Source organism: Lithobates pipiens, unplaced genomic scaffold, assembly GCF_037356315.1.
Source record: "Lithobates pipiens isolate NorthernLeopardFrog02 unplaced genomic scaffold, aLitPip1_a1.2 Scaffold_22, whole genome shotgun sequence".
NCBI classification, from domain to species: domain Eukaryota; kingdom Metazoa; phylum Chordata; class Amphibia; order Anura; family Ranidae; genus Lithobates; species Lithobates pipiens.
The window spans coordinates 33,503,529-33,523,146 of record NW_027507784.1 but is presented as its reverse complement, the minus strand read 5'-3'; the positions used below and the strand labels follow the sequence as shown (position 1 = coordinate 33,523,146).

The 19,618-nt window shown below is 40.9% G+C and overlaps 1 protein-coding gene across 1 annotated transcript in view; it reads left to right on the top strand.

Moving 5' to 3' along the window:
- LOC143925646 (uncharacterized) overlaps positions 1–19,618 on the top strand; it is a 73,331-nt gene that overhangs the window by 46,667 nt on the left and 7,046 nt on the right. The window contains exons 3-7 of the mRNA XM_077450112.1: positions 973–1,114; positions 3,842–4,133; positions 10,768–11,862; positions 13,310–13,417; positions 13,525–13,632. Coding sequence (XP_077306238.1) covers positions 3,863–4,133; positions 10,768–11,862; positions 13,310–13,417; positions 13,525–13,632 — 1,582 coding nt within the window. The 5' untranslated portion in view covers positions 973–1,114; positions 3,842–3,862. The remainder of the gene's footprint in view (positions 1–972; positions 1,115–3,841; positions 4,134–10,767; positions 11,863–13,309; positions 13,418–13,524; positions 13,633–19,618) is intronic.

Below are 19,618 nucleotides of genomic sequence, written 5' to 3'. Positions count from 1 at the left end.
TAAATGCCCATCAATGCAGCCTTGTCAGTGTCATTTGCAGCCTTGCCCATTCTCATTGCGATCGGACATACTCCGGGCAAACTGGTGCGATCGGACATACTCCGATCATGTGTAGAGAATTCCGATCGGACAAAGTGCCACGCATGCTCAGATCAAATTCCTACATCAAAGCTATTGGCTACTAGCCTGAACGTAGTCACGTTGTAACGAAATAATGTCATCACGTTCTGAACAATCGGATTTTCCGACAACTTCGTCCGACCGCGTGTATGCAACAGTTTGGGACACATTCCGTCGGACAAAATCCGTCGGATTTGGTTGGCAGAATGTCCGACCGTGTGTACAAGGGCCAAGAGGGAGGGGTTTTTCCCACTTACCATCAGTGAAGGGGACTACTGATTACCAATGTAATGGGAATTTTCTACTGACCACCAACCAATATGAGGGGGCTCTTTTCACTGACCACCAATGTAAGAGGGGCCTTCTTTACAGACCATCAATTTAGGGGGATCCTTAAATCACTGACCACCAATGTAAGGGACCCTTCTTTCACTGATTACTATTGTAAATTGGGGCATTGTACACTGACCATCAGTACAGTATAGGGGGCACTTTTCTAGTGACCACCAATGTAAGGGGGGGGGGGGTCTACATCCAATGACTACCAATATAAGTGGGACACTTCTTCCACTGATCACCAATATAAGGAGGCCTTTCTTTCACTGACCAACAATGTAAAGGGGTTCCTTCCTCACTGACCACAAATTTAAAGAGGCCAACACAGACAGTGGGGATCGGCGTATAACACGTACATATGATTTTCCCCTGAATACGGTATATTGTACATTAGGGGGAGTGAGCGAGCAGATTGAGGTATAGTACATGAATCACCTTCCAAGCTTTTAATTAATTTAATATCATTTTCTTCATCTTTATATCTACTCTTCCTTGTTCCTATTGGTTGCATGACAGCAAGGCTTCCATGATACTGCTGGGAAAAAAAGGCAAGTTGAAACCATCAATGGAACAGCAAACAAAATCTTTGTGTTATTAGCTGCAGGACAAGTGAACCTACCTGTACAGCAGACAAGTGACTTCCTCCATCTCAGCTGAGGTAAGTACTCAGCCTGATTATTACAACTGCAATTTGAAACCCAGAGAACAGGAAATGTAATATATTGCATCTTACCAGCCCCTAGATGTGGTGACTGCATTATTTTATTTTTTTGCAGAAATTACCTGTTGATCCTGCCAGAAATGTTTTGTCCTTGTCACTTCCTGTGCATTGAACTGAAATATATAAAACAATGTTATCTTCCTTCCCAACTATATTATGTAATCTTCAACACCCCCCACACCTTCATATAACAGAAATAAGGAGAGAAGGTTTTTTTTTGTGGTCCAAGCAGGGTTCCCATGAATTGAAATCAATGGGAGACAAATCTGTCAAATCAAAATGCCCATTTTTTGGGCTAATAGGCAAAGATTTGTAAAAAACAAACAAAAAAAACATAGGGTGTGGGAGGGGGCTACTGCCCCAGGGAACATGTACCAATGCAACAAAAATTGCTTTTGCACTGGTCAGGGAATAACAGCTACAATCAGCTACATAATGTAAGAGGCGGGGGTGGTGGTGACATAATTGACCAAATGTGGCCATGTCCATATTAGGGCAGTGATGATGTGACTGCCATCCCTGCCCCTTTGCTTATGTTGCCAGGAATTTCCAACCATGTAAGCCAATGTGCCAGTGATGGTGGTGGTTGCTAGGGATTCAGCATGTGCCGGCACCCACTGCTTCCTTAGGAACTACTGACAGCGAGGTTGATTTACTAAAGGCAAATCCACTTTGCACTACACTTGGAGGAGCAGTTGCTTTAGATCTGAGGGGAATATCTAAAATGAGGGTGAGCTCTGCTGATTTCTATTATCCAATCATGTACAAACAAAAATGCTGTTTTTTATTTCCCTTGCATGTCCCCCTCGGATCTACAGCGACTGCACTTGCAGTGCACTTGTAGTGCAAAGTGGATTTGCCTTTAGTAAATAAACCCTACTGTGAAACCGTCATTTATTGAAGTGGTAGAAAAACAGGGGGCTTAACGGGCACAAGTTCAGACTGAACCATTGACTCATCCACAATTATAAGTGGATCCTAGGTTGTCCACGCTTCTTCACCATGAATACAGTACAGTGAAGGAGCGTTGTGGCATTAGAACAGAAAATGTGTTACTGGCAGGATCAGCAGGTAAACAAAAAGGGAAATCAGCCTGAAAAAAATGATATGTAATGTGTAAATTTATAATGTGTAGAAATATGGCACATTTACTTTACTTTGGAGGGTACATTCACACTGAACGTGGGTTTAAAATCGCGCGAGTTCAGCTGAAATCGCACAATTTCAAACCCGCAATTCAGTGGGAGTTTGGGAGCGATTTAGAAGATACCTGTGCGGGTTCATGCATGTCTATTGAAATCGCCCCCCAAATTGCCAAAAGTAGTGCAGGAACTGCTTTCGGAAATCGGTTTAGCGTCCCAAAGTTGGTATCACACCAATTGGGACAGTGCCATTGCCAGCAATAGGCTGCGATTTAACATGTCAAATCGCATGTCAAATAGCGCCATTGTGAACTGGCGCTAAAAGGCATTTTTTCCTGAAAACATCACAGCACCCAACTTAGTACTCCTCCCGTGAGCCCTCAACCCTAATGCAAGTAGTGGACTGGTTTTCGACAAGAGTTATGCAACTATCCAAAGCCTTGATGGCTGGGTGTCAGTCTCAAGGATGGGCTCTCCCAGGCAGGCTTTATTTGCATGCAGATCACCCTGGGTGACACCCACATGTGATAATGAGCCTCTATAATTGAAAGAACTGAAATACAATTAATGACAGGGACAGTCTAGCTGGGGAGGAAAAAGCTAGTTGATAATATATGTCCTCCAGCCATGAAATGGGGTAGGCTTTATCTGATTTTCAGCAACTTCTAATGCACATTTTGAGAAGTTCGGTGTGCAGTGAAATCAGAGTAAGCTATTTCAGTCCAGGAGAGGAGCTTGTACAGCTGAGGTCTACCTAGCACCTCTGTTAAACTACTTTGCAGGGATATCCTTTCCAGTCCCGCTCCCTCCAGTTATAGCTTCTGCTTGCTTCTTGAGCCTTCAGAACATGCCCTAGACCAGTGATGGTGAACCTTGGCACCCCAGATGTTTTAGAACTACATTTCCCATGATGCTCAACTACACTGCAGAGTGCATGGGCATCATGGGAAATATAGTTCCAAAACATCTGGGGTGCCAAAGTTCACCATCACTGCCCTAGACTAAGGCAAGGCCCAAGCAGCAATGCCTTCATACAGGCATCCTCCCAGAAGGGGGATCCTCAAAGTAAAGAGCTCTGGAAAGGTGCTCCCAAACATTTATTGTCTCTCCAGCTAAACCTCTGAATAAAGCTTTAGAGATTGTCTAGGTCAGATAAATACTCATAACTACAGAGGTCAACCCTTCCACAGTATGTGCTGAAACCTTCTTCCAGCAACAGGCCAAAGCAATCAACCCACCACACCACCAAGCTTGGGGAAGATCTGCAGAGCCCTGCAAATGAATACTAGCTCAGGCCATATACATCCTAGCACCCTAAGCGCTCAATTTTAATTAGGGACTCAAATGAATAGGACAGGGCCCCTGCAAAGGAATAAGAATACATATTGAGATTACATCTAACACGCAAAATAAGAGACGTGCAGTGATGTCATGTTGATACATACCAAATAAGAAAGATTTCATTTATGTCTCAGCACAGAAAAATGGCATATTCATTTCTTATTATTTTTGTAAATGGCAGATTTCAAAACTTAGCCCAAACATGGCAAAGGAACTAATAATATCAAAGCATCTTGCAAAAATGGACGAGAAGCGTTTAAACATTTTTAAGATGGCTCTTTGCCAGGCGAAGCCTCCCCCTGGAGCTGGATGCATTAAGATGGAAAATCTTGAAGACCAATCCATTGAGGAAATTGTTGGCTTTATCTTCAGATGTCACACTGAAATTCATGCAGTAGCAACCATCAAAAGGACTCTTAAACAAATCTGTGAGAATCAGATAAGGATGTTGATAGAGAAAGACATCAGGGAAGGTGGGTACACTATAATGTCATACAGTATATTCTTTATAAGGGTGGCCATGAATGTCTCCATCCCATCCCTGATTTTACAGCCAGGTGCAACCCTTGGGCAAAGATGGAGACATTTGTGCTGGTAAAGGAATAACAAGAGCTTTCCTAGAGTTGGAATCACCCCTTATCTCAATCAGTTTTTCAGTCTTCCAGCTTGAAGCCTAATCTGTGATGATGTTATTGCTTCCTCCCTCTTATTAATGAAAGGGAAGCAAGTACAGAACCCTTTATCAGTCACCTCTTCTTGAGAAATACACAGTGGAGGACACCCAGGCATTTGGAGATGGACAATTGTCTCCCTGATCATTACTATTGAAAAATTTCTGTCTGCCTTCGGCCAGCTGAAGCATATAATACAGACTCTCATTTAGGTTGCTAGGGGTTCATTGACTACCAAAAATGTAATCACTACGGTACATTCTTCTTCTCTTGTCCCACCGAGGGACTTTTCTACTGACAACCAATGTAAAGACGGCCTTATTCACTGATCACCAGTATATGGGGCCCTTCTTCTCCTGACCACCAGTGTTAGCCCTTGTACACACGGTCGGAGATTCCGACGGAATGTGTCCTATCGGACCGTTTTGTCGGATAATCCGACTGTGTGTGGTATGCATTGGACTAATTCCATCGGACCCAATTTTCCAACTTGTTGGAGATATTTTCCGACCAACTGGTTCGATCGGACATACTCCGATCATATGTAGAGAATTTTGATCGTACCAAGTGCCACGCATGCTCAGATCAAATTCCTACATCAAAGCTATTGGCTACTAGCCTGAACGTAGTCACGTCGTAACGAAATAACGTCATCAAGTTCTGAACAATCGGATTTTCCGACAACTTCGTCCGACCGCGTGTATGCAACAGTTTGGGACACATTCCGTTGGACAAAATCCGTCGGATTTGGTTGGCAGAATGTCCGACCGTGTGTACAGGGCCAAGAGGGAGGGGTTTTTCCCACTTACCATCAGTGAAGGGGACTACTGATTACCAATGTAATGGGAATTTTCTACTGACCACCAACCAATATGAGGGGGCTCTTTTCACTGACCACCAATGTAAGAGGGGCCTTCTTTACAGACCATCAATTTAGGGGGATCCTTAAATCACTGACCACCAATGTAAGGGACCCTTCTTTCACTGATTACCATTGTAAATTGGGACATTGTACACTGACCATCAGTACAGTATAGGGGGCACTTTTCTAGTGACCACCAATGTAAGGGGGGGGGTCTACATCCAATGACTACCAATATAAGTGGGACACTTCTTCCACTGATCACCAATATAAGGAGGCCTTTCTTTCACTGACCAACAATGTAAAGGGGTTCCTTCCTCACTGACCACAAATTTAAAGAGGCCTTTCTTCCATTGACCTAATGTAAAGGGGTGCTTCCACACCAACCCATCAATATAAGGGGGTGCTTTTTCAAATAACCATCAATGTGGGTGGGGACTCCAAAGATCATCAATATAGGCAGAGCTTTTCTACTGACCATCAAGGCAAAGAACATTTTTTTGCTGACCATCAATGTAAAGAAAGCCTTATAGTTTCATAGTTAGTAAGGTTGAATAAAGACACCAGTCCATTCAGTTCAACCTGAGTGAGTGTCTACAATTGTCCCTATCCCTGTACATTGTACATTCACATCGGTCCCTACCCTCAAGGAGCTCACAATCCAAGGTCCCCATTCATATACTTACTACCAATATAAGGGGGGCTTCTTCACTGACCACCAATATAAGGGGGCCCTGTTTCCATTGACCTTTATGAGAGTGCCCTCCTTCCACTGATCACCAATATAAGGGGGACCTTCTCCACTTACCACCAAAATAGTGGACACATTTCTACTAACCACCAATGTAAAGGATGCCTTCTTCACTGACCACCAATATAAGGGAGTCTTCCCTCCACTGACCATCAATTTAATGGGGCCCTTCTTCCACTGATCAGCAATGTAGGGGACATCTCCTCTGACCACTAATATAAAGGACCATAAATATAGGGGGAACTTTTCTACTAATCACTACTGTAAGGGACACTTTTACACTGACAACCAATATACTGTAAAGGGGCCTTCTTCACTGATCACCAATTCAAGAGGGTCCTACCTTCACCAATGAAAGGGGGGGGGGGGGTTAACAAACCATCACTATAAGGTACACATTACTTTTGACTACCAATGCAAGGGGGGCTTGTTCACTTACTGCACATAGAAGGGGACATACCAGCTTTCACTGTCTGCTTTTCTTGCCATTATTATTGTTTGTATCATTTTAGGTGAAAGATTACATAGCGCAGGGATCTCCAAACTATGGCTCTCCAACTGTTGAGGAACTACATGTCCCATGAGGCATTGTAAAACTTTTACATTCACAGACATGACTAGGCATGATGGGAATTGTAGTTCCTGAACACCTGGAGGGCCGTAGTTTGGAGACCCCTGAGTATGGGAATGCTAGAAGTTATCTGTCTGGGTTGTCTAATATGCCAGGTACACCAAATGCTTTGTTCATTCTTTTTATGATTATAGCTTCAACTTACTCGTCAAGCTGGTATTTTGTAACCAGTAGCTATAATAATGTTTATGTAAACACAGGTACTAGTGCGCTCCACCCAACTAATAACCCTAATAAATACCTATTATTCAAATAACTAAAGAGAAGGTGCCAACATAAATAGTGATCTCTACACCAACAAAAAAATGTACAAAAGGGTATGTGGCGCTACCTCGCTTACTACAAACTGCAAATAATTAAATAAAATAAAAACAAATGAATAATAAATATGTGCAAAATGGGCAAAAATATAAACCATGTGAAAAATAGCTGAAGTACAAACAGCACCTAAAGTGCAATAATAGCCACACTTAAAATTACAAATAAAATTGTGCAATATACACATAAGTGCAATAGACAATAAAAGTGCAAAACAAGTGCAAATGATGCATGAAATCCAATATATCAGAATTGTGAAATCTTGTTCCAAAGTGCAGTGCAAACTTCAATATAAAACAGTGACAGTCCAAAAAGTCCATGCAGTGAAATAAAAATTGCAGCAACTCCTGGTTGTGTCAGTCCAACGATATTTCAGTGCTCAGCTTGTGCACCCAATGTTTTCCCCAGCCTCTCACCTCAATGTAAGACCATCAAAGGCCGTACAGCACTGTGTAAACCCTGATGACACTCTCACTTCTCTTTTCCTTCTCGTAAGTTCAGCTCGTCAGTAATATCAATTCACCAGCCATATATAAGATGAGAAAGAGACAGAGGGGGGGGGGGGGGGGGCTCCCATGTGTAGCATGTATAGCAAAAACGTTATTCAAAATAAATCCACACTTACAGTTCTGTAGTATGTAAACAAACAGACTTCCGATCTCGGCCGCGACCGGAAGTGACGATAGTAACACCTGGCTCCTGCCTAACGCGTTGCGTCACATCAACGTGACTTTTGATAAAGGTTTATATTTTTGCCCATTTTTGCACATATTTATTAATTAATTTGTCTTTATTTTATTTGATTATTTGCAGTTTGTAGTAAGGGAGGTAGCGCCACATACCCTTTTGTACATATAATAATCTTTAGCAGGGGTTTCCTGAATCCTGAAAACTAATTTAAGGGTCCCTCTGGGATGCAAAGTGTTTGAAAAGCTGCTATTAAGAGCAACAAAAGCAAATTAGAATGAATGCTTAAACACACCCACTGGCTTTTTGCATCTTCAGGATGTACCGTAAATTATGATGGGAGTTCCTTCATCTGCCTAATCTATTCTAAATTATTACACAGTCATGTTGGACAATTTCATTCTTTTTGCTATATTCTCTATAATAAAATTAAATCGAAAAATCTGTCAGGAAGAGTACTTTATAATGACTGCATTAGGTTGAACCTATGAGATATATCACAATTGATTTATCTCTACACCAACCAATCAAAGCTGATATTTTGATTAGTTTAAAAGGATTTGCCACTGAAACCCTTACAACCCTTGTCTGGGCTGTGTATTCCCATCTTGTATCTATATCTCAGTCTTAGCCCTTGTACACACGGTCGGACATTCCGACAACCAAATCCGTCGGATTTTGTCCGAAACTGTTGCATACACACGGTCGGACAAAGTTGTCGGAAAATCTGATCGTTCAGAACGTAATGACGTTATTTTCGTTACGACGGGACTATGTTCAGGCTAGTAGCCAATAGCTTTGATGTAGTAATTTGATCTGAGCATGCGTGGCACTTTGTCCGATCGGAATTCTCTACACATGATCGGAGTATGTCCGATCGGATCATGTCGTCGGAAAATTTTACCGACAAGTTGGAAAACTTGGTCCGTCGGATACTCCGACAGAAACAGTCCGATGAAGACCACACACAGTCGGATTATATACGACAAAACGGTCCGATCGGACACATTCCGTTGGAATCTTCGACCGCGTGTACAAGGGCTTATACTTCACGTCTTCTAATCAAGTTATATTCTACTCTCTCTCACTATACAATGTAAATATACATATTTGTCTTCTGGGTTGTGAAAGGTTATTGCATTTATCTCTTTAGCTATCAAAAGCAGCAAGAACACTGAAACTGAAAAAAATAAATGCAAGTGAAAATTTGCAATTAATTATTTTAATTAGCAGTACTAGCTGTTGTGGTCACAATAATAGTAGATCATTATATTATAAAATCCCTTTGCATGACATCATACAGTGTGAGGTTCTGGTTTGGATTTGGAGGGGGACCCGATGCAAAAAAAAAAAAAGGGTGAGAATACCCATGAAATCTATACCAGACCCTTATCCAGGGTATTAAGTCTGGCTGGCCATGAAAGGGGGGACAGTGAGCAAGTGCCCCTTCTCCTTAACCTTACCAGGTCAACATTGAAAGGGTACTTTGCAAGGGGAAGCTAGGCCTCCCTCCCATAAGGCTCCTGGTCATATGTTGATGGGGACAAAGGCCTCATCCCACTATCCTTGACCCAGTGGATGTAGACTTATGGGAATCTGAAAGCCTCCTTGTCTGGGTTCATACTAGCTGTGGCCGCGGCTCACCACAGGGAGTCCGATGCGTCCTTGTTCTCTGTTTCAGGTGTACAAGGAAGCATCATTTCCGGGATAGGGGAGCATTCTGAGGTTTCACAGGAAAAGAACCAGCCACTGTACCCTTCCAATGTTGAGGACATGTAGCCTAGTATGGTTCAGAAGCAGGGGCTGCGCACTCTCTGCCCTGTTTTCTTGGCCAGCCAGGTTGCATGCTCAGATAAGAGTCTGATTGTATCTTTTGGGGGGAGGGCATTTGCAGGATTTCATTTCTCACCCTGCACATACACACAAGCTGGAACTTTAGTAGAGATTCTTAGCTGCTAGCAAGTTTGAGTCCACTGACAATCGGTACAATTCAGCAGTCCTATCTGAGATACTTTCTCATGGCAGTTGATTTCCTCCAGCAGTTGGTTACTTCTGTTAAGATGAAAATCCATTCATTATGATTGACTCTAAAGATTCAAAGCATTCATATCAGAAATTTCTTGGGGCTGCTGCGGTATATTTTGGCCAATTTTGGCATTGTGTAAACTAGGCATTGTGTTTGCTTGCAGGGTTTACCCATATATAAGCAAATCCTGATCTGTCAGCATTCCTAAACTAACGACCCATTGACTTTGTTTATAATTTTGAAGGAATTATAATAAATTAGCTAAAAAGATCTAATGAATAGTCCTTCGAGCTTAAGCAGCGCTAAATCATCTAAAAAACAATTAATCGGTTAAAAATAATAGTGTGAATCTAGGTGAGAGAAGCTAGGCCAGGATATGTGTGTAACAGTTCATATAGGAAACATCAGCTGTTTGAAAGTTCAGCCATCACCACACCACATGATTCCGTTCCCTTAGGAATTTCACTCACCGGATTCCAAATAAACGAAATGCCTTTGTATATGCCTTTACGATCGTTGCTTGCAGGGCATCTGCCCAGATCTCCAGTAACGATTAGCCAAAGGATCTCAGACGTTCAGGTCCTATTGTTCGCTCAGGTTAAGCATGACTACAACCCTTTGAATGAATTTCAGCAAAGTCCAGAGATTCTGGGAGTCCAACTCAGCTGCTCACAAGGAGGTGGGTGACAACTCGGGTTCTCTGGGATAAGTTCTGGAGCACAGTTGGCCATGTGCTGAGCAGAGGTGAGGTGAATGTGGCTGTTATCTGCATGTTGTGCACCAGGAAACGAATACTTCCCAATGCCGTCCAAATCCTCCAAAGTATGTTTTTAATTTTATATACATTTAAGGCTAAGTATTCATATAATTAAACTGTTGAGAGCAAAGATAAAAAAGTGGTAAGGACAATAGCAAGTGAAAAGAGTAAAGGTGCTAAATAAAAATGTATACTCAATAGTCTGGTAAGAAAGGGTTTGCTACAGCCAATCAATATTCCCCATGTGGGCAATGGTATATCATGGCCTCCTCCAGGGCTGAGCAACTCCTTCACTATCAGGACCCTGCCATACCCTATAGCAAGTTTGTCTGATATTTTTAAAGCTATGTATTGCAGAGAAGTAAATTGCCGTTCTTAATGTTTTTGTGCATTTTTTTTTAAAGCTTTTACATCAAAAAGTATAGAAGATGAGCAAAGTGGGAAACAAAAATATAAGATTTATCCCATAATTTTCGTACCAGGCATTGTTGCTATACAATACCCTGAACCCGCAGCAAAAAAAATTAAAAGAGAACAAGAAGAAGATGCCATGATAGGAGTCCCAAGTCACAAAATTAAAAGAGAACAAGAAGAAGATGTCATGATAGGAGTCCCAAGTCACACAATTAAAAGAGAACAAGAAGAAGATGTCATGATAGGAGTCCCAAGTCACAAAACTAAAAGAGAACACGTAGAAGATGCCATGATAGGAGTCCCAAGTCACAAAACTAAAAGAGAACAAGAAGAAGATGCCATGATAGGAGTCCCAAGTCACAAAATTAAAAGAGAACAAGAAGAAGATGTCATGATAGGAGTCCCAAGTCACACAATTAAAAGAGAACAAGAAGAAGATGCCATGATAGGAGTCCCAAGTCACACAATTAAAAGAGAACAAGAAGAAGATGCCATGATAGGAGTCCCAAGTCACAAAACTAAAAGAGAACAAGTAGAAGATGCCATGATAGGATTCTCAAGTCACAAAACTAAAAGAGAACAAGTAGAAGATGCCATGATAGGATTCTCAAGTCACAAAACTAAAAGAGAACAAGTAGAAGATGCCATGATAGGATTCTCAAGTCACAAAATTAAAAGAGAACAAGAAGAAGATGCCATGATAGGAGCCCCAAGTCACCAATCTAAAAGAGAACACGTAAAAGATGCCATGATAGGAGCCCCAAGTCACAAAACTAAAAGAGAACGAGTAGAAGATGCCATGATAGGAGTCCCAAGTCACCAAACTAAAAGAGAACACGTAAAAGATGCCATGATAGGAGCCCCAAGTCACAAAACTAAAAGAGAACAAGAAGAAGATGCTCTGATAGAAATCTCAAATCTAAATATTAAAAGAGAACAAGAAGAAGATGCTCGAACAAGAGCCACAAATCACAAAATTAAAGTGGAAAAAGAAGATGATGCTGTGATAGGAGTCCCAAGTCACAAAGAAACAACTTCAAGTAAAGATGAAGGACACGGACCAGTACATCGACCACCCAAACAAGGTAACTTAGAAAAAAGGTTCATATTGTATAATATTATATTGATTTGAGTATTTCACTTACACACCAGATACCCATTTATTATTGTAATCTATTTCTTTGAGATGGACTCTGCTTGAGTCTCATTTCTTTTGAACCACCAGAGGCGACAGCCTCCTGTGACCTCCTCTGTTGAAAAACTTGGTTTAGAGTTCTTAAATGTAATCTTGGGCTCCAACAATGGCCCTGACATGCAAACCACTGGCCAGTTGGAGGGCTTTTGAATGATAGCCCACTGTGTGTACATACAGTATATATCGCTTATATAGGACCCTATTTTAAGTCAGGGCCTAGGAGGTACAAAGTTTTTCACTTGAGCCAGGTTTTGAGTATCCTGTATGTTTTTAACAATATCTTGTTTGCACAGTGTGTTATTGGCGCAACTGGTAATTTTGGCAAGATTTTGGAGAGGAAGTGAGGGTAAATCTCTGCAACTGGACGCAAACAGCAAACAAAAAGCTGACAGGGGTTTAATTCCTCCCTACTCTCTCCAAAACTAAAAAGTTTGGGCTATACATGCGCTTTAACCATTTTATTACCAGCAAAGTAGATTCTACATTGGTGACTTTGGGGGTTTTAAACACATTGGAGTGTGTACAAATCTGACAAGCTGATGGTCTGCTGGCCGTTCAGCCTCTAAATCACTTCCACACACCCCAGTAACTGCAGGTCCCCTTTGCCCTGCATGCCTCTGACATGTTTCCTGAGCTCCACACACCCATTGGTGGGCCAGGGACTGGCATGGCAGGTGCCTCCAAATAGAGGGAGGGAGATCAGTAAAATGTCTGTTGGCTAAGCTTCTTTTTTTGTTTCTTTTTTGAACCCCCTCTTCCATTCCCACATACTTTGGCATGGATATGTTGTGTACACAGAGCCCTCTTCCTCTAATATGCTAATCACAAGAAGCAGTCATTTGAGGTAGACACACTATGCACAAGGGGCACCCTGCCAGAGACATCGGCAGCACAAGAGGAGAGGAAGGGAACTATACAGAACCATCTGGATAATGCATAAATGGGAACTGGGGGGCCTGCTGTGAAAGGAACTTCTGCCAGTTCTCAAAAGCACGCAGTCCCATTGAGAGTCCTGAACTTTAACTTCTTCATGCCAAAGGATTTATGGCCCCCCCCCCTCATAGTTTGTATGCACCAAAGTGGTCTTATCTTATAAGAAAAGGGCTTATCATGTGAGGAATTGTTGGAGCAGGACAGCTTCGCTTGTATAGCCCAAAATGGCAGTCATAATCATTTCCCGGCCACCAGCTTTAATTTAACTATGGCTTAACATCTGCTTTAACACTCAGTAGAGTTAGAGAAACGGGAATGGCTTTGGCACCTTTGGCAATGTTCACCTTGGGAAAATGCCCCCCTAGTACAGTGTAATCACTAAATGTCTTTTATTTACTCTGCAGAACCACAACCACAAGTCAATGCGGAACAAGGCAACATTACAAGCAACTTACTTCCTACAGCTCTCGAAAAGCAATTTGCTGGAGCTGCTTCCCATCCATCTTCCACAGGTAAGTTGCGTTCTACACTCCACCACTGTCTATCATATGTGATGTTCTTTATGCATACATAGAAACTACAGTTTGATCAGCACATATGTCTTTTCTGTACCCTGCAGAACCACAACCAACGATCAATACAGAACAAGGCAACACTAAAAGGAACATATTTCTTAAGACAACCAACAAGCAATTGGGAGTAGCTCCTTCCCATGCATCTTCCAAAGGTAGGTCATGTTCTACATTCCACCACTACACATCACACCATACAGGGGCTGTACACACATTGATCTTCACTTTCTATAGTGCTCAGAGTTATGTACAGTAATGTGTATTTGAGTACAAACTCTGTTGCAGCTCAAGACTGTATGACCCGGAAAGGTTAAACGGCTTGAAAGTGGTTGTAAACCCACAACATGAAATATGAACAAAGCATGTCCCTCTATAGTGTGTACTTGCCTCAATTAAGAACACTAAGTATTATTTCTGTCTGCTGCTTCCTTCCTCTGCTATCAGCGTGAATCACTTCTGACATGTTTTCCTGACAGCAAGAGAAAATGGTGACAGGGGAGGGTCCTCTAGCAAATAGCCTGTGACTGAAAGCCTCAGCTCTGTTTCTGTGCTCTGTGTATAGGGGGTGTGTCCTTCCCCTCCAATCAGCTCTCAGAGCTCTCCTCACTGAGCTCTGCAGTGTGTAATTTCAGCTCTCCGTCCCCTTTTTTTCCCTGAACTTTCAGACAAGCTTTATGAATTCAGCACTTTGAATGGATGTAGAAAGACTGCAGATACAGCAGGTATAGCAAGTATAGCTTATGTAGGAGGGTTTGCTTAATCTCTGTGGCTAGGGCTAGGGTTGCCACCTTTTATTCAAGTCAAACCCGAACACTTTAGCAGAGCATGGCCATTTTTGTTATAGTATAAACTATACATATGTTTGGCTATTAAATAACATGTCTAATCATATGAAGTTAATAACAAGAGGCCCCCTTTACATCTGAGCTTGCAGAGTTCCCTTTCACTGTAAGGGGGAACTCTGCAGACTCTGATGTAAGTGAGAACTCTGGGGCCTCTAACATAAGGGATGCTATGGGAACCCTGATTTAAGAGGGAACACTGAGAATTCTGATGTACGGGGAAGACTCTGATGTAAGGGGGAAACACGTGGCTTCTGGTGTAAAGGGAAACTCTGATGTAAGGGGTGCTCTGAGAATCCTGATTTGCCTTAGTGTACTCACTCAGAGGCAGGAGAAAGAAGGGGGAAACTTCAGTCACAGACAGGGATGGATGGTGAGGTCACTCACCCTTTGGCAGTCAGCACCTCTCATCCAGATGTATCTGAGGCTGCTGGACTTCAAATTTCCAGCCTCCACATTCCTTTTCTGAGGCACAGCGCCGGGGATGGAGTGTGGACACAGAAGGGTAGGGGTGTTGGGGGGGGGGGGTGTTAGTGCTGGCTTTGGGCAGTGTGAAAGAGTATAACAGACACTCTCAGCTTAGACAACTGCAGCCAGTAACCCTGCTGGGAAGCCATAGTCCAGTCTAAATAATATGTCTGGGTTTCAGGCAGTCTGAAACCTGGACGCATGATTCCAAACCCGAACTGTCCGGGTGAATCCTGGACAGGTGGCAACACTACCTGAGGCCAGTCACTTCACTGGGTATATGGAAGGGTTTACAAGCACCTAACTACTATTAGATGTGATTCTTCAGATACACCAGGGTTACATAGACTCTATGTTACACTCCTCAGTAAAAGATTCTGACACTTTTCCTCTGGCTAAAAGTCCCTTCAATCCAGAGAAACCGGGGATTTCACACAAAGGAAGCAATAAAAAGAGAACAGGATACTTTCTCATACAAGTAGATGGTACAGCAACCACATATCAGGAATATGAAATGTTGAGAGGACATATTCTTTAACCTTCCTGGCGGTTTTCCCGAGTGTGGCTCGGATTGAATTCCAGTACCATTAGCGGTAACCCCCGAGCCAGACTTGGGATTGCATTGCAGAATCCTGGTACAGTATACTTACCTTGTCACCAGGATCCTCCGATGTCCCCTGTGACTGCGGGCTCTGTCCTCCACACGATGCTCTGTGATCCGAGCTCCGTTGCGTGCGAGCGTCGCAACGTGTGGGAGCGGAGCCCGGCGACAAATTCAAAATGTACACAAATCATAACACATGCAGTACACCGTAATCTTACAGATTACATTACTGTATGAAATCATTTCACATCCCTTTTGCCCCCAGTGCTTTGTCCAGTGCCCTGCATGCCGTTTTATATTATATACACTGTTCTTTCTGCCTGGAAACTGGAGATTGTCCATAGCAACCAAAAAGTGTCCCTTTACGTCAAAAGTGGTTTTAGACCAGCTAGAAAACAGCGATAGTAAATTAGAACACTTGCAGAATTGAGCGATAGCGATTCATGGGGAAATTAATTTTATTATTATATTATTATTTTTTATAATTATTTATAGTTATTTATTATATTATAATTTATGATTTCGTGTTTCAAGCTTTATCATACCCGAGATATCTACTAGATTTTTGTTTGGACAGATTTAAGTGTGTTATTACTAAGAATTACAGGACTACAATATAAAATGCCAAATTTCTATGCAAAACATTGTACCGCTTTGAGTCGCAAAAATCGGACATAATCATATCGCCAGGGAGGTTAAAGGGGTTGTAAAGTCTCAAGGTTTTTCACCTTTATGTATAGAATGCATTAAGGTGAAAAAAACTGCCTGTATTGCAGCACCCCCCCCCTCCCAGATCCCCCCTTTTACTTACCCAAACCCAGTCTTTCCAGCATCGAGGACGAGCCCAGGAGCTCCAGCTGTTGGCTTCGGTCCTCATTGAATAGATTGATAGCAGCAGGAGCCATTGGCTCCAGTGAGGTGGGAGCCAGAGGGGAAAGGCCAAGTCTTGGTGTCTGTGTTAATGGACGCTGCAGCGGAATTTGGGAGCGCGCCCTCATGGGTGCCCTCATGCAAATCGGCTCTCCGTGGGGGCACCCGGTAAAGAGGAGGAGCCAAGAGCGCAGCCGGGGTACCCCAGAAAAGGAGGATCGGGGGACACTCTGTGCAAAACCCTTGCAAAGAGCAGGTAAGCATAACATGTTTGTTATTTTTCTTTTTTTTAAAGCAAACCTTTCGTATCACTTTAACATTCAGTAAGGTTTGAGAAATGGGAGGGGCTTTGGCATCTTTGACAATGCCCTCCTTGGGCAAATACTTTTTATTCTTGTTCTGAAAAAAAAAGTAAAATTAGGGATTTTTTCAGCTCGATGGACAGAGTTGATGTGATGTTCTTTACAGAAACTACAGTTTAAACACTATGGGTTTGATTTACTAAAGGCAACTAAACTCTTCACTTTACAAAGTGCAGTTGTGCTTAGACATGTGCAAAAGGAAAACATTTGTTTAGTTTCTTTTTGTTTTAATTCGTTAATTAATTGATTTTGTTTAGTTATATTCGTTAAATTCGTTAAATTCGTTTTCGGATTTCGTTTAGTTTTCTACTGAATTCGAAAAATCGGTCGCATTCGAAAATATTTCAACCAAATTCGAAAATATTTCTACCAGATTCGAAATTATTTCAACCGCATTGGAAACTATTTCAACGGGATTCGAAAATATTTTGCGACCCGACTTTAGGGCCATGTATCTCGGGGTCACTTGGTGCTAGAAACCCCAAATTTGGAGACGTTGTAGTGCTAGGTCTACTGTGTTTGCATACTAATTTGTAGTTATCTAGTTTCTAGCTATAACTGTTCCCAAGATACGTGGCCCCGAAGTCAGGTCGGTCGCAAAATGTCATTCTCTGCTGCAGAAAAGTACTTGGCATATTGCCCATTTCTGGGGTCACTTGGTGGCAGGTGACGTGGCAAGTGGACAATCCACAACTTGGCTATGTGGCACTCGTGGCCGGTCACATGGCACTCATGTCAGGTCACGTGGCACTCGTGGCAGGTCACGTGGCACTCGTGGCGGGTGTCGTGGCAAGTGGACAATACACAACTTGTGGCAGGTGACGTGGCAAGTGGACAATACACAACTTGTGGCAGGTGACGTGGCAATTGGACAATACACAACTTGTGGCAGGTGATGTGGCAAGTGGACAAATACAATACACAACTTGTGGCAAGTGGACAATGACAAGTATGAAAAGTTGATGTGACAGATATATATAAGTAAGTAACTAACCATCTTCCAAAATTTCTAATTCAAATAGAAAAGATTAGAACAGAATAGAAAAAAAATATAATTTAATAGAATAAAATAGAAAGAATATACAACCATTTTCTGAAATTCGAATTTGAATAGAATAAATTTGAATTTCGAATAGTATGAATTCAAATTTTTAAATTAATTAATTTTAAATTTGGATAGAAAAGATTATAATAAAATAGAAAATAGACTAGAAAAATGATAGAACAGAACAGAATAGAATATATTATATTTTATTCTGTTCTGTTCTATTGTTTTTCTAGTCTATTCTTTTATATTCTATTAAAATCTTTTCTATTAAAATCTTTTCTATTAAAATCGAAATCATTATATACTAAATTTGAATTTCGGAAGATGGTTATATATATATATATATATATATATATATATATAAATATAAATATATATATATATATATATATATATATATATATATATATATATATATATATTTCTTTCCGACATTCGAATTTCGTATAGAATGAATTCAAATTTGAATAGAAAAGATTAGAATAGAAATAGAGAATAGACTAGAACAATAGAACAGAATAGAATATAGATACTATCTATTTCATTTAAAAAAAAAATTCAGATTACCATTTGTTTTAATAAGATCTCCTGCAGACTATTAGTATCTATTTCATTTTTTGCAGATCTCCTGCAGACTATTAGTATCTATTTCGTTTTTCAACAGATCTCCTGCAGACTATTAGCATCTATTTCATTTTTTTTTGCAGATCTCCTGCAGACTATTAGTATCTATTTTGTTTTCTCACCAGATCTCCTGTAGACTATTAGCATCTATTTCTTTTTTTAGCAGATCTCCTGTAGACTATTAACAGCCATTTCACTTCTTTTTTTTTTTTTGCAGATCTCCTGCAGACTGTTAGAATCAATTTAATTTTTCTTTTTGCAGATTACTATTTATTTCCATCAGATCTCCTGCAGTATATTAACATCTTTTTCATTTTTTGCAGATCTCCTGCAGACTATTAGCATCTATTTCATTTTTTTGCAGATTACTATTTATTTCCATCAGATCTCCTGCAGTCTATTAGCATCTATTCCATTTTTTGCAGATCTCCTGCAGACTATTAGTATCTATTTCTTTTTTTCAACAGATCTCCTGCAGACTATTAGCATCTATTTCATTTTTTTTGCAGATCTCCTGCAGACTATTAGTATCTATTTTGTTTTCTCACCAGATCTCCTGTAGACTATTAGCATCTATTTAATTTTCTTTGCAGATCTCCTGCAGACTATTAGCATCTATTTCTTTTTTTTGCAGATCTCCTGCAGACTGTTAGAATCAATTTAATTTTTCTTTTTGCAGATTACTATTTATTTCCATCAGATCTCCTGCAGTATAATAACATCTTTTTCATTTTTTGCAGATCTCCTGCAGACTATTAGCATCTATTTCATTTTTTTGCAGATTACTATTTATTTCCATCAGATCTCCTGCAGACTATTAGCATGTATATCATTTGTTTGCAGATCTCCTGCAGACTATTAGTGTCTATTTAATTTTCTCATCAGATCTGCAAACTATAAGCATCTATTTATTTTTTGCTGGTCTCCTGCAGACTATTAGCAGCCATTTCCCTGTGTATAGAGATATAAGCAGTGATGTCTTTCTTGTTGTCTCTTCTTCATACAGTTCCTCCATTCATAAATTAAATACATGCTAATAGTCTGCAGGAGATCTGCTGAAATAAAGGAAATGGCTGCTCTAATGCAAAATAAGAAAATAAAAATAAAATAGATGCTAATAGTCTGCAGGAGATCTGAAAAAAATGAAAAAGATGTTAATATACTGCAGGAGATCTGATGGAAATAAATAGTAATCTGCAAAAAAAAATTAAATTGATTCTAACAGTCTACAGGAGATCTGCTAAAAAAAGAAATAGATGCTAATAGTCTGCAGGAGATCTGGTGAGAAAACGAAATAGATACCAATAGTCTGCAGGAGATCTG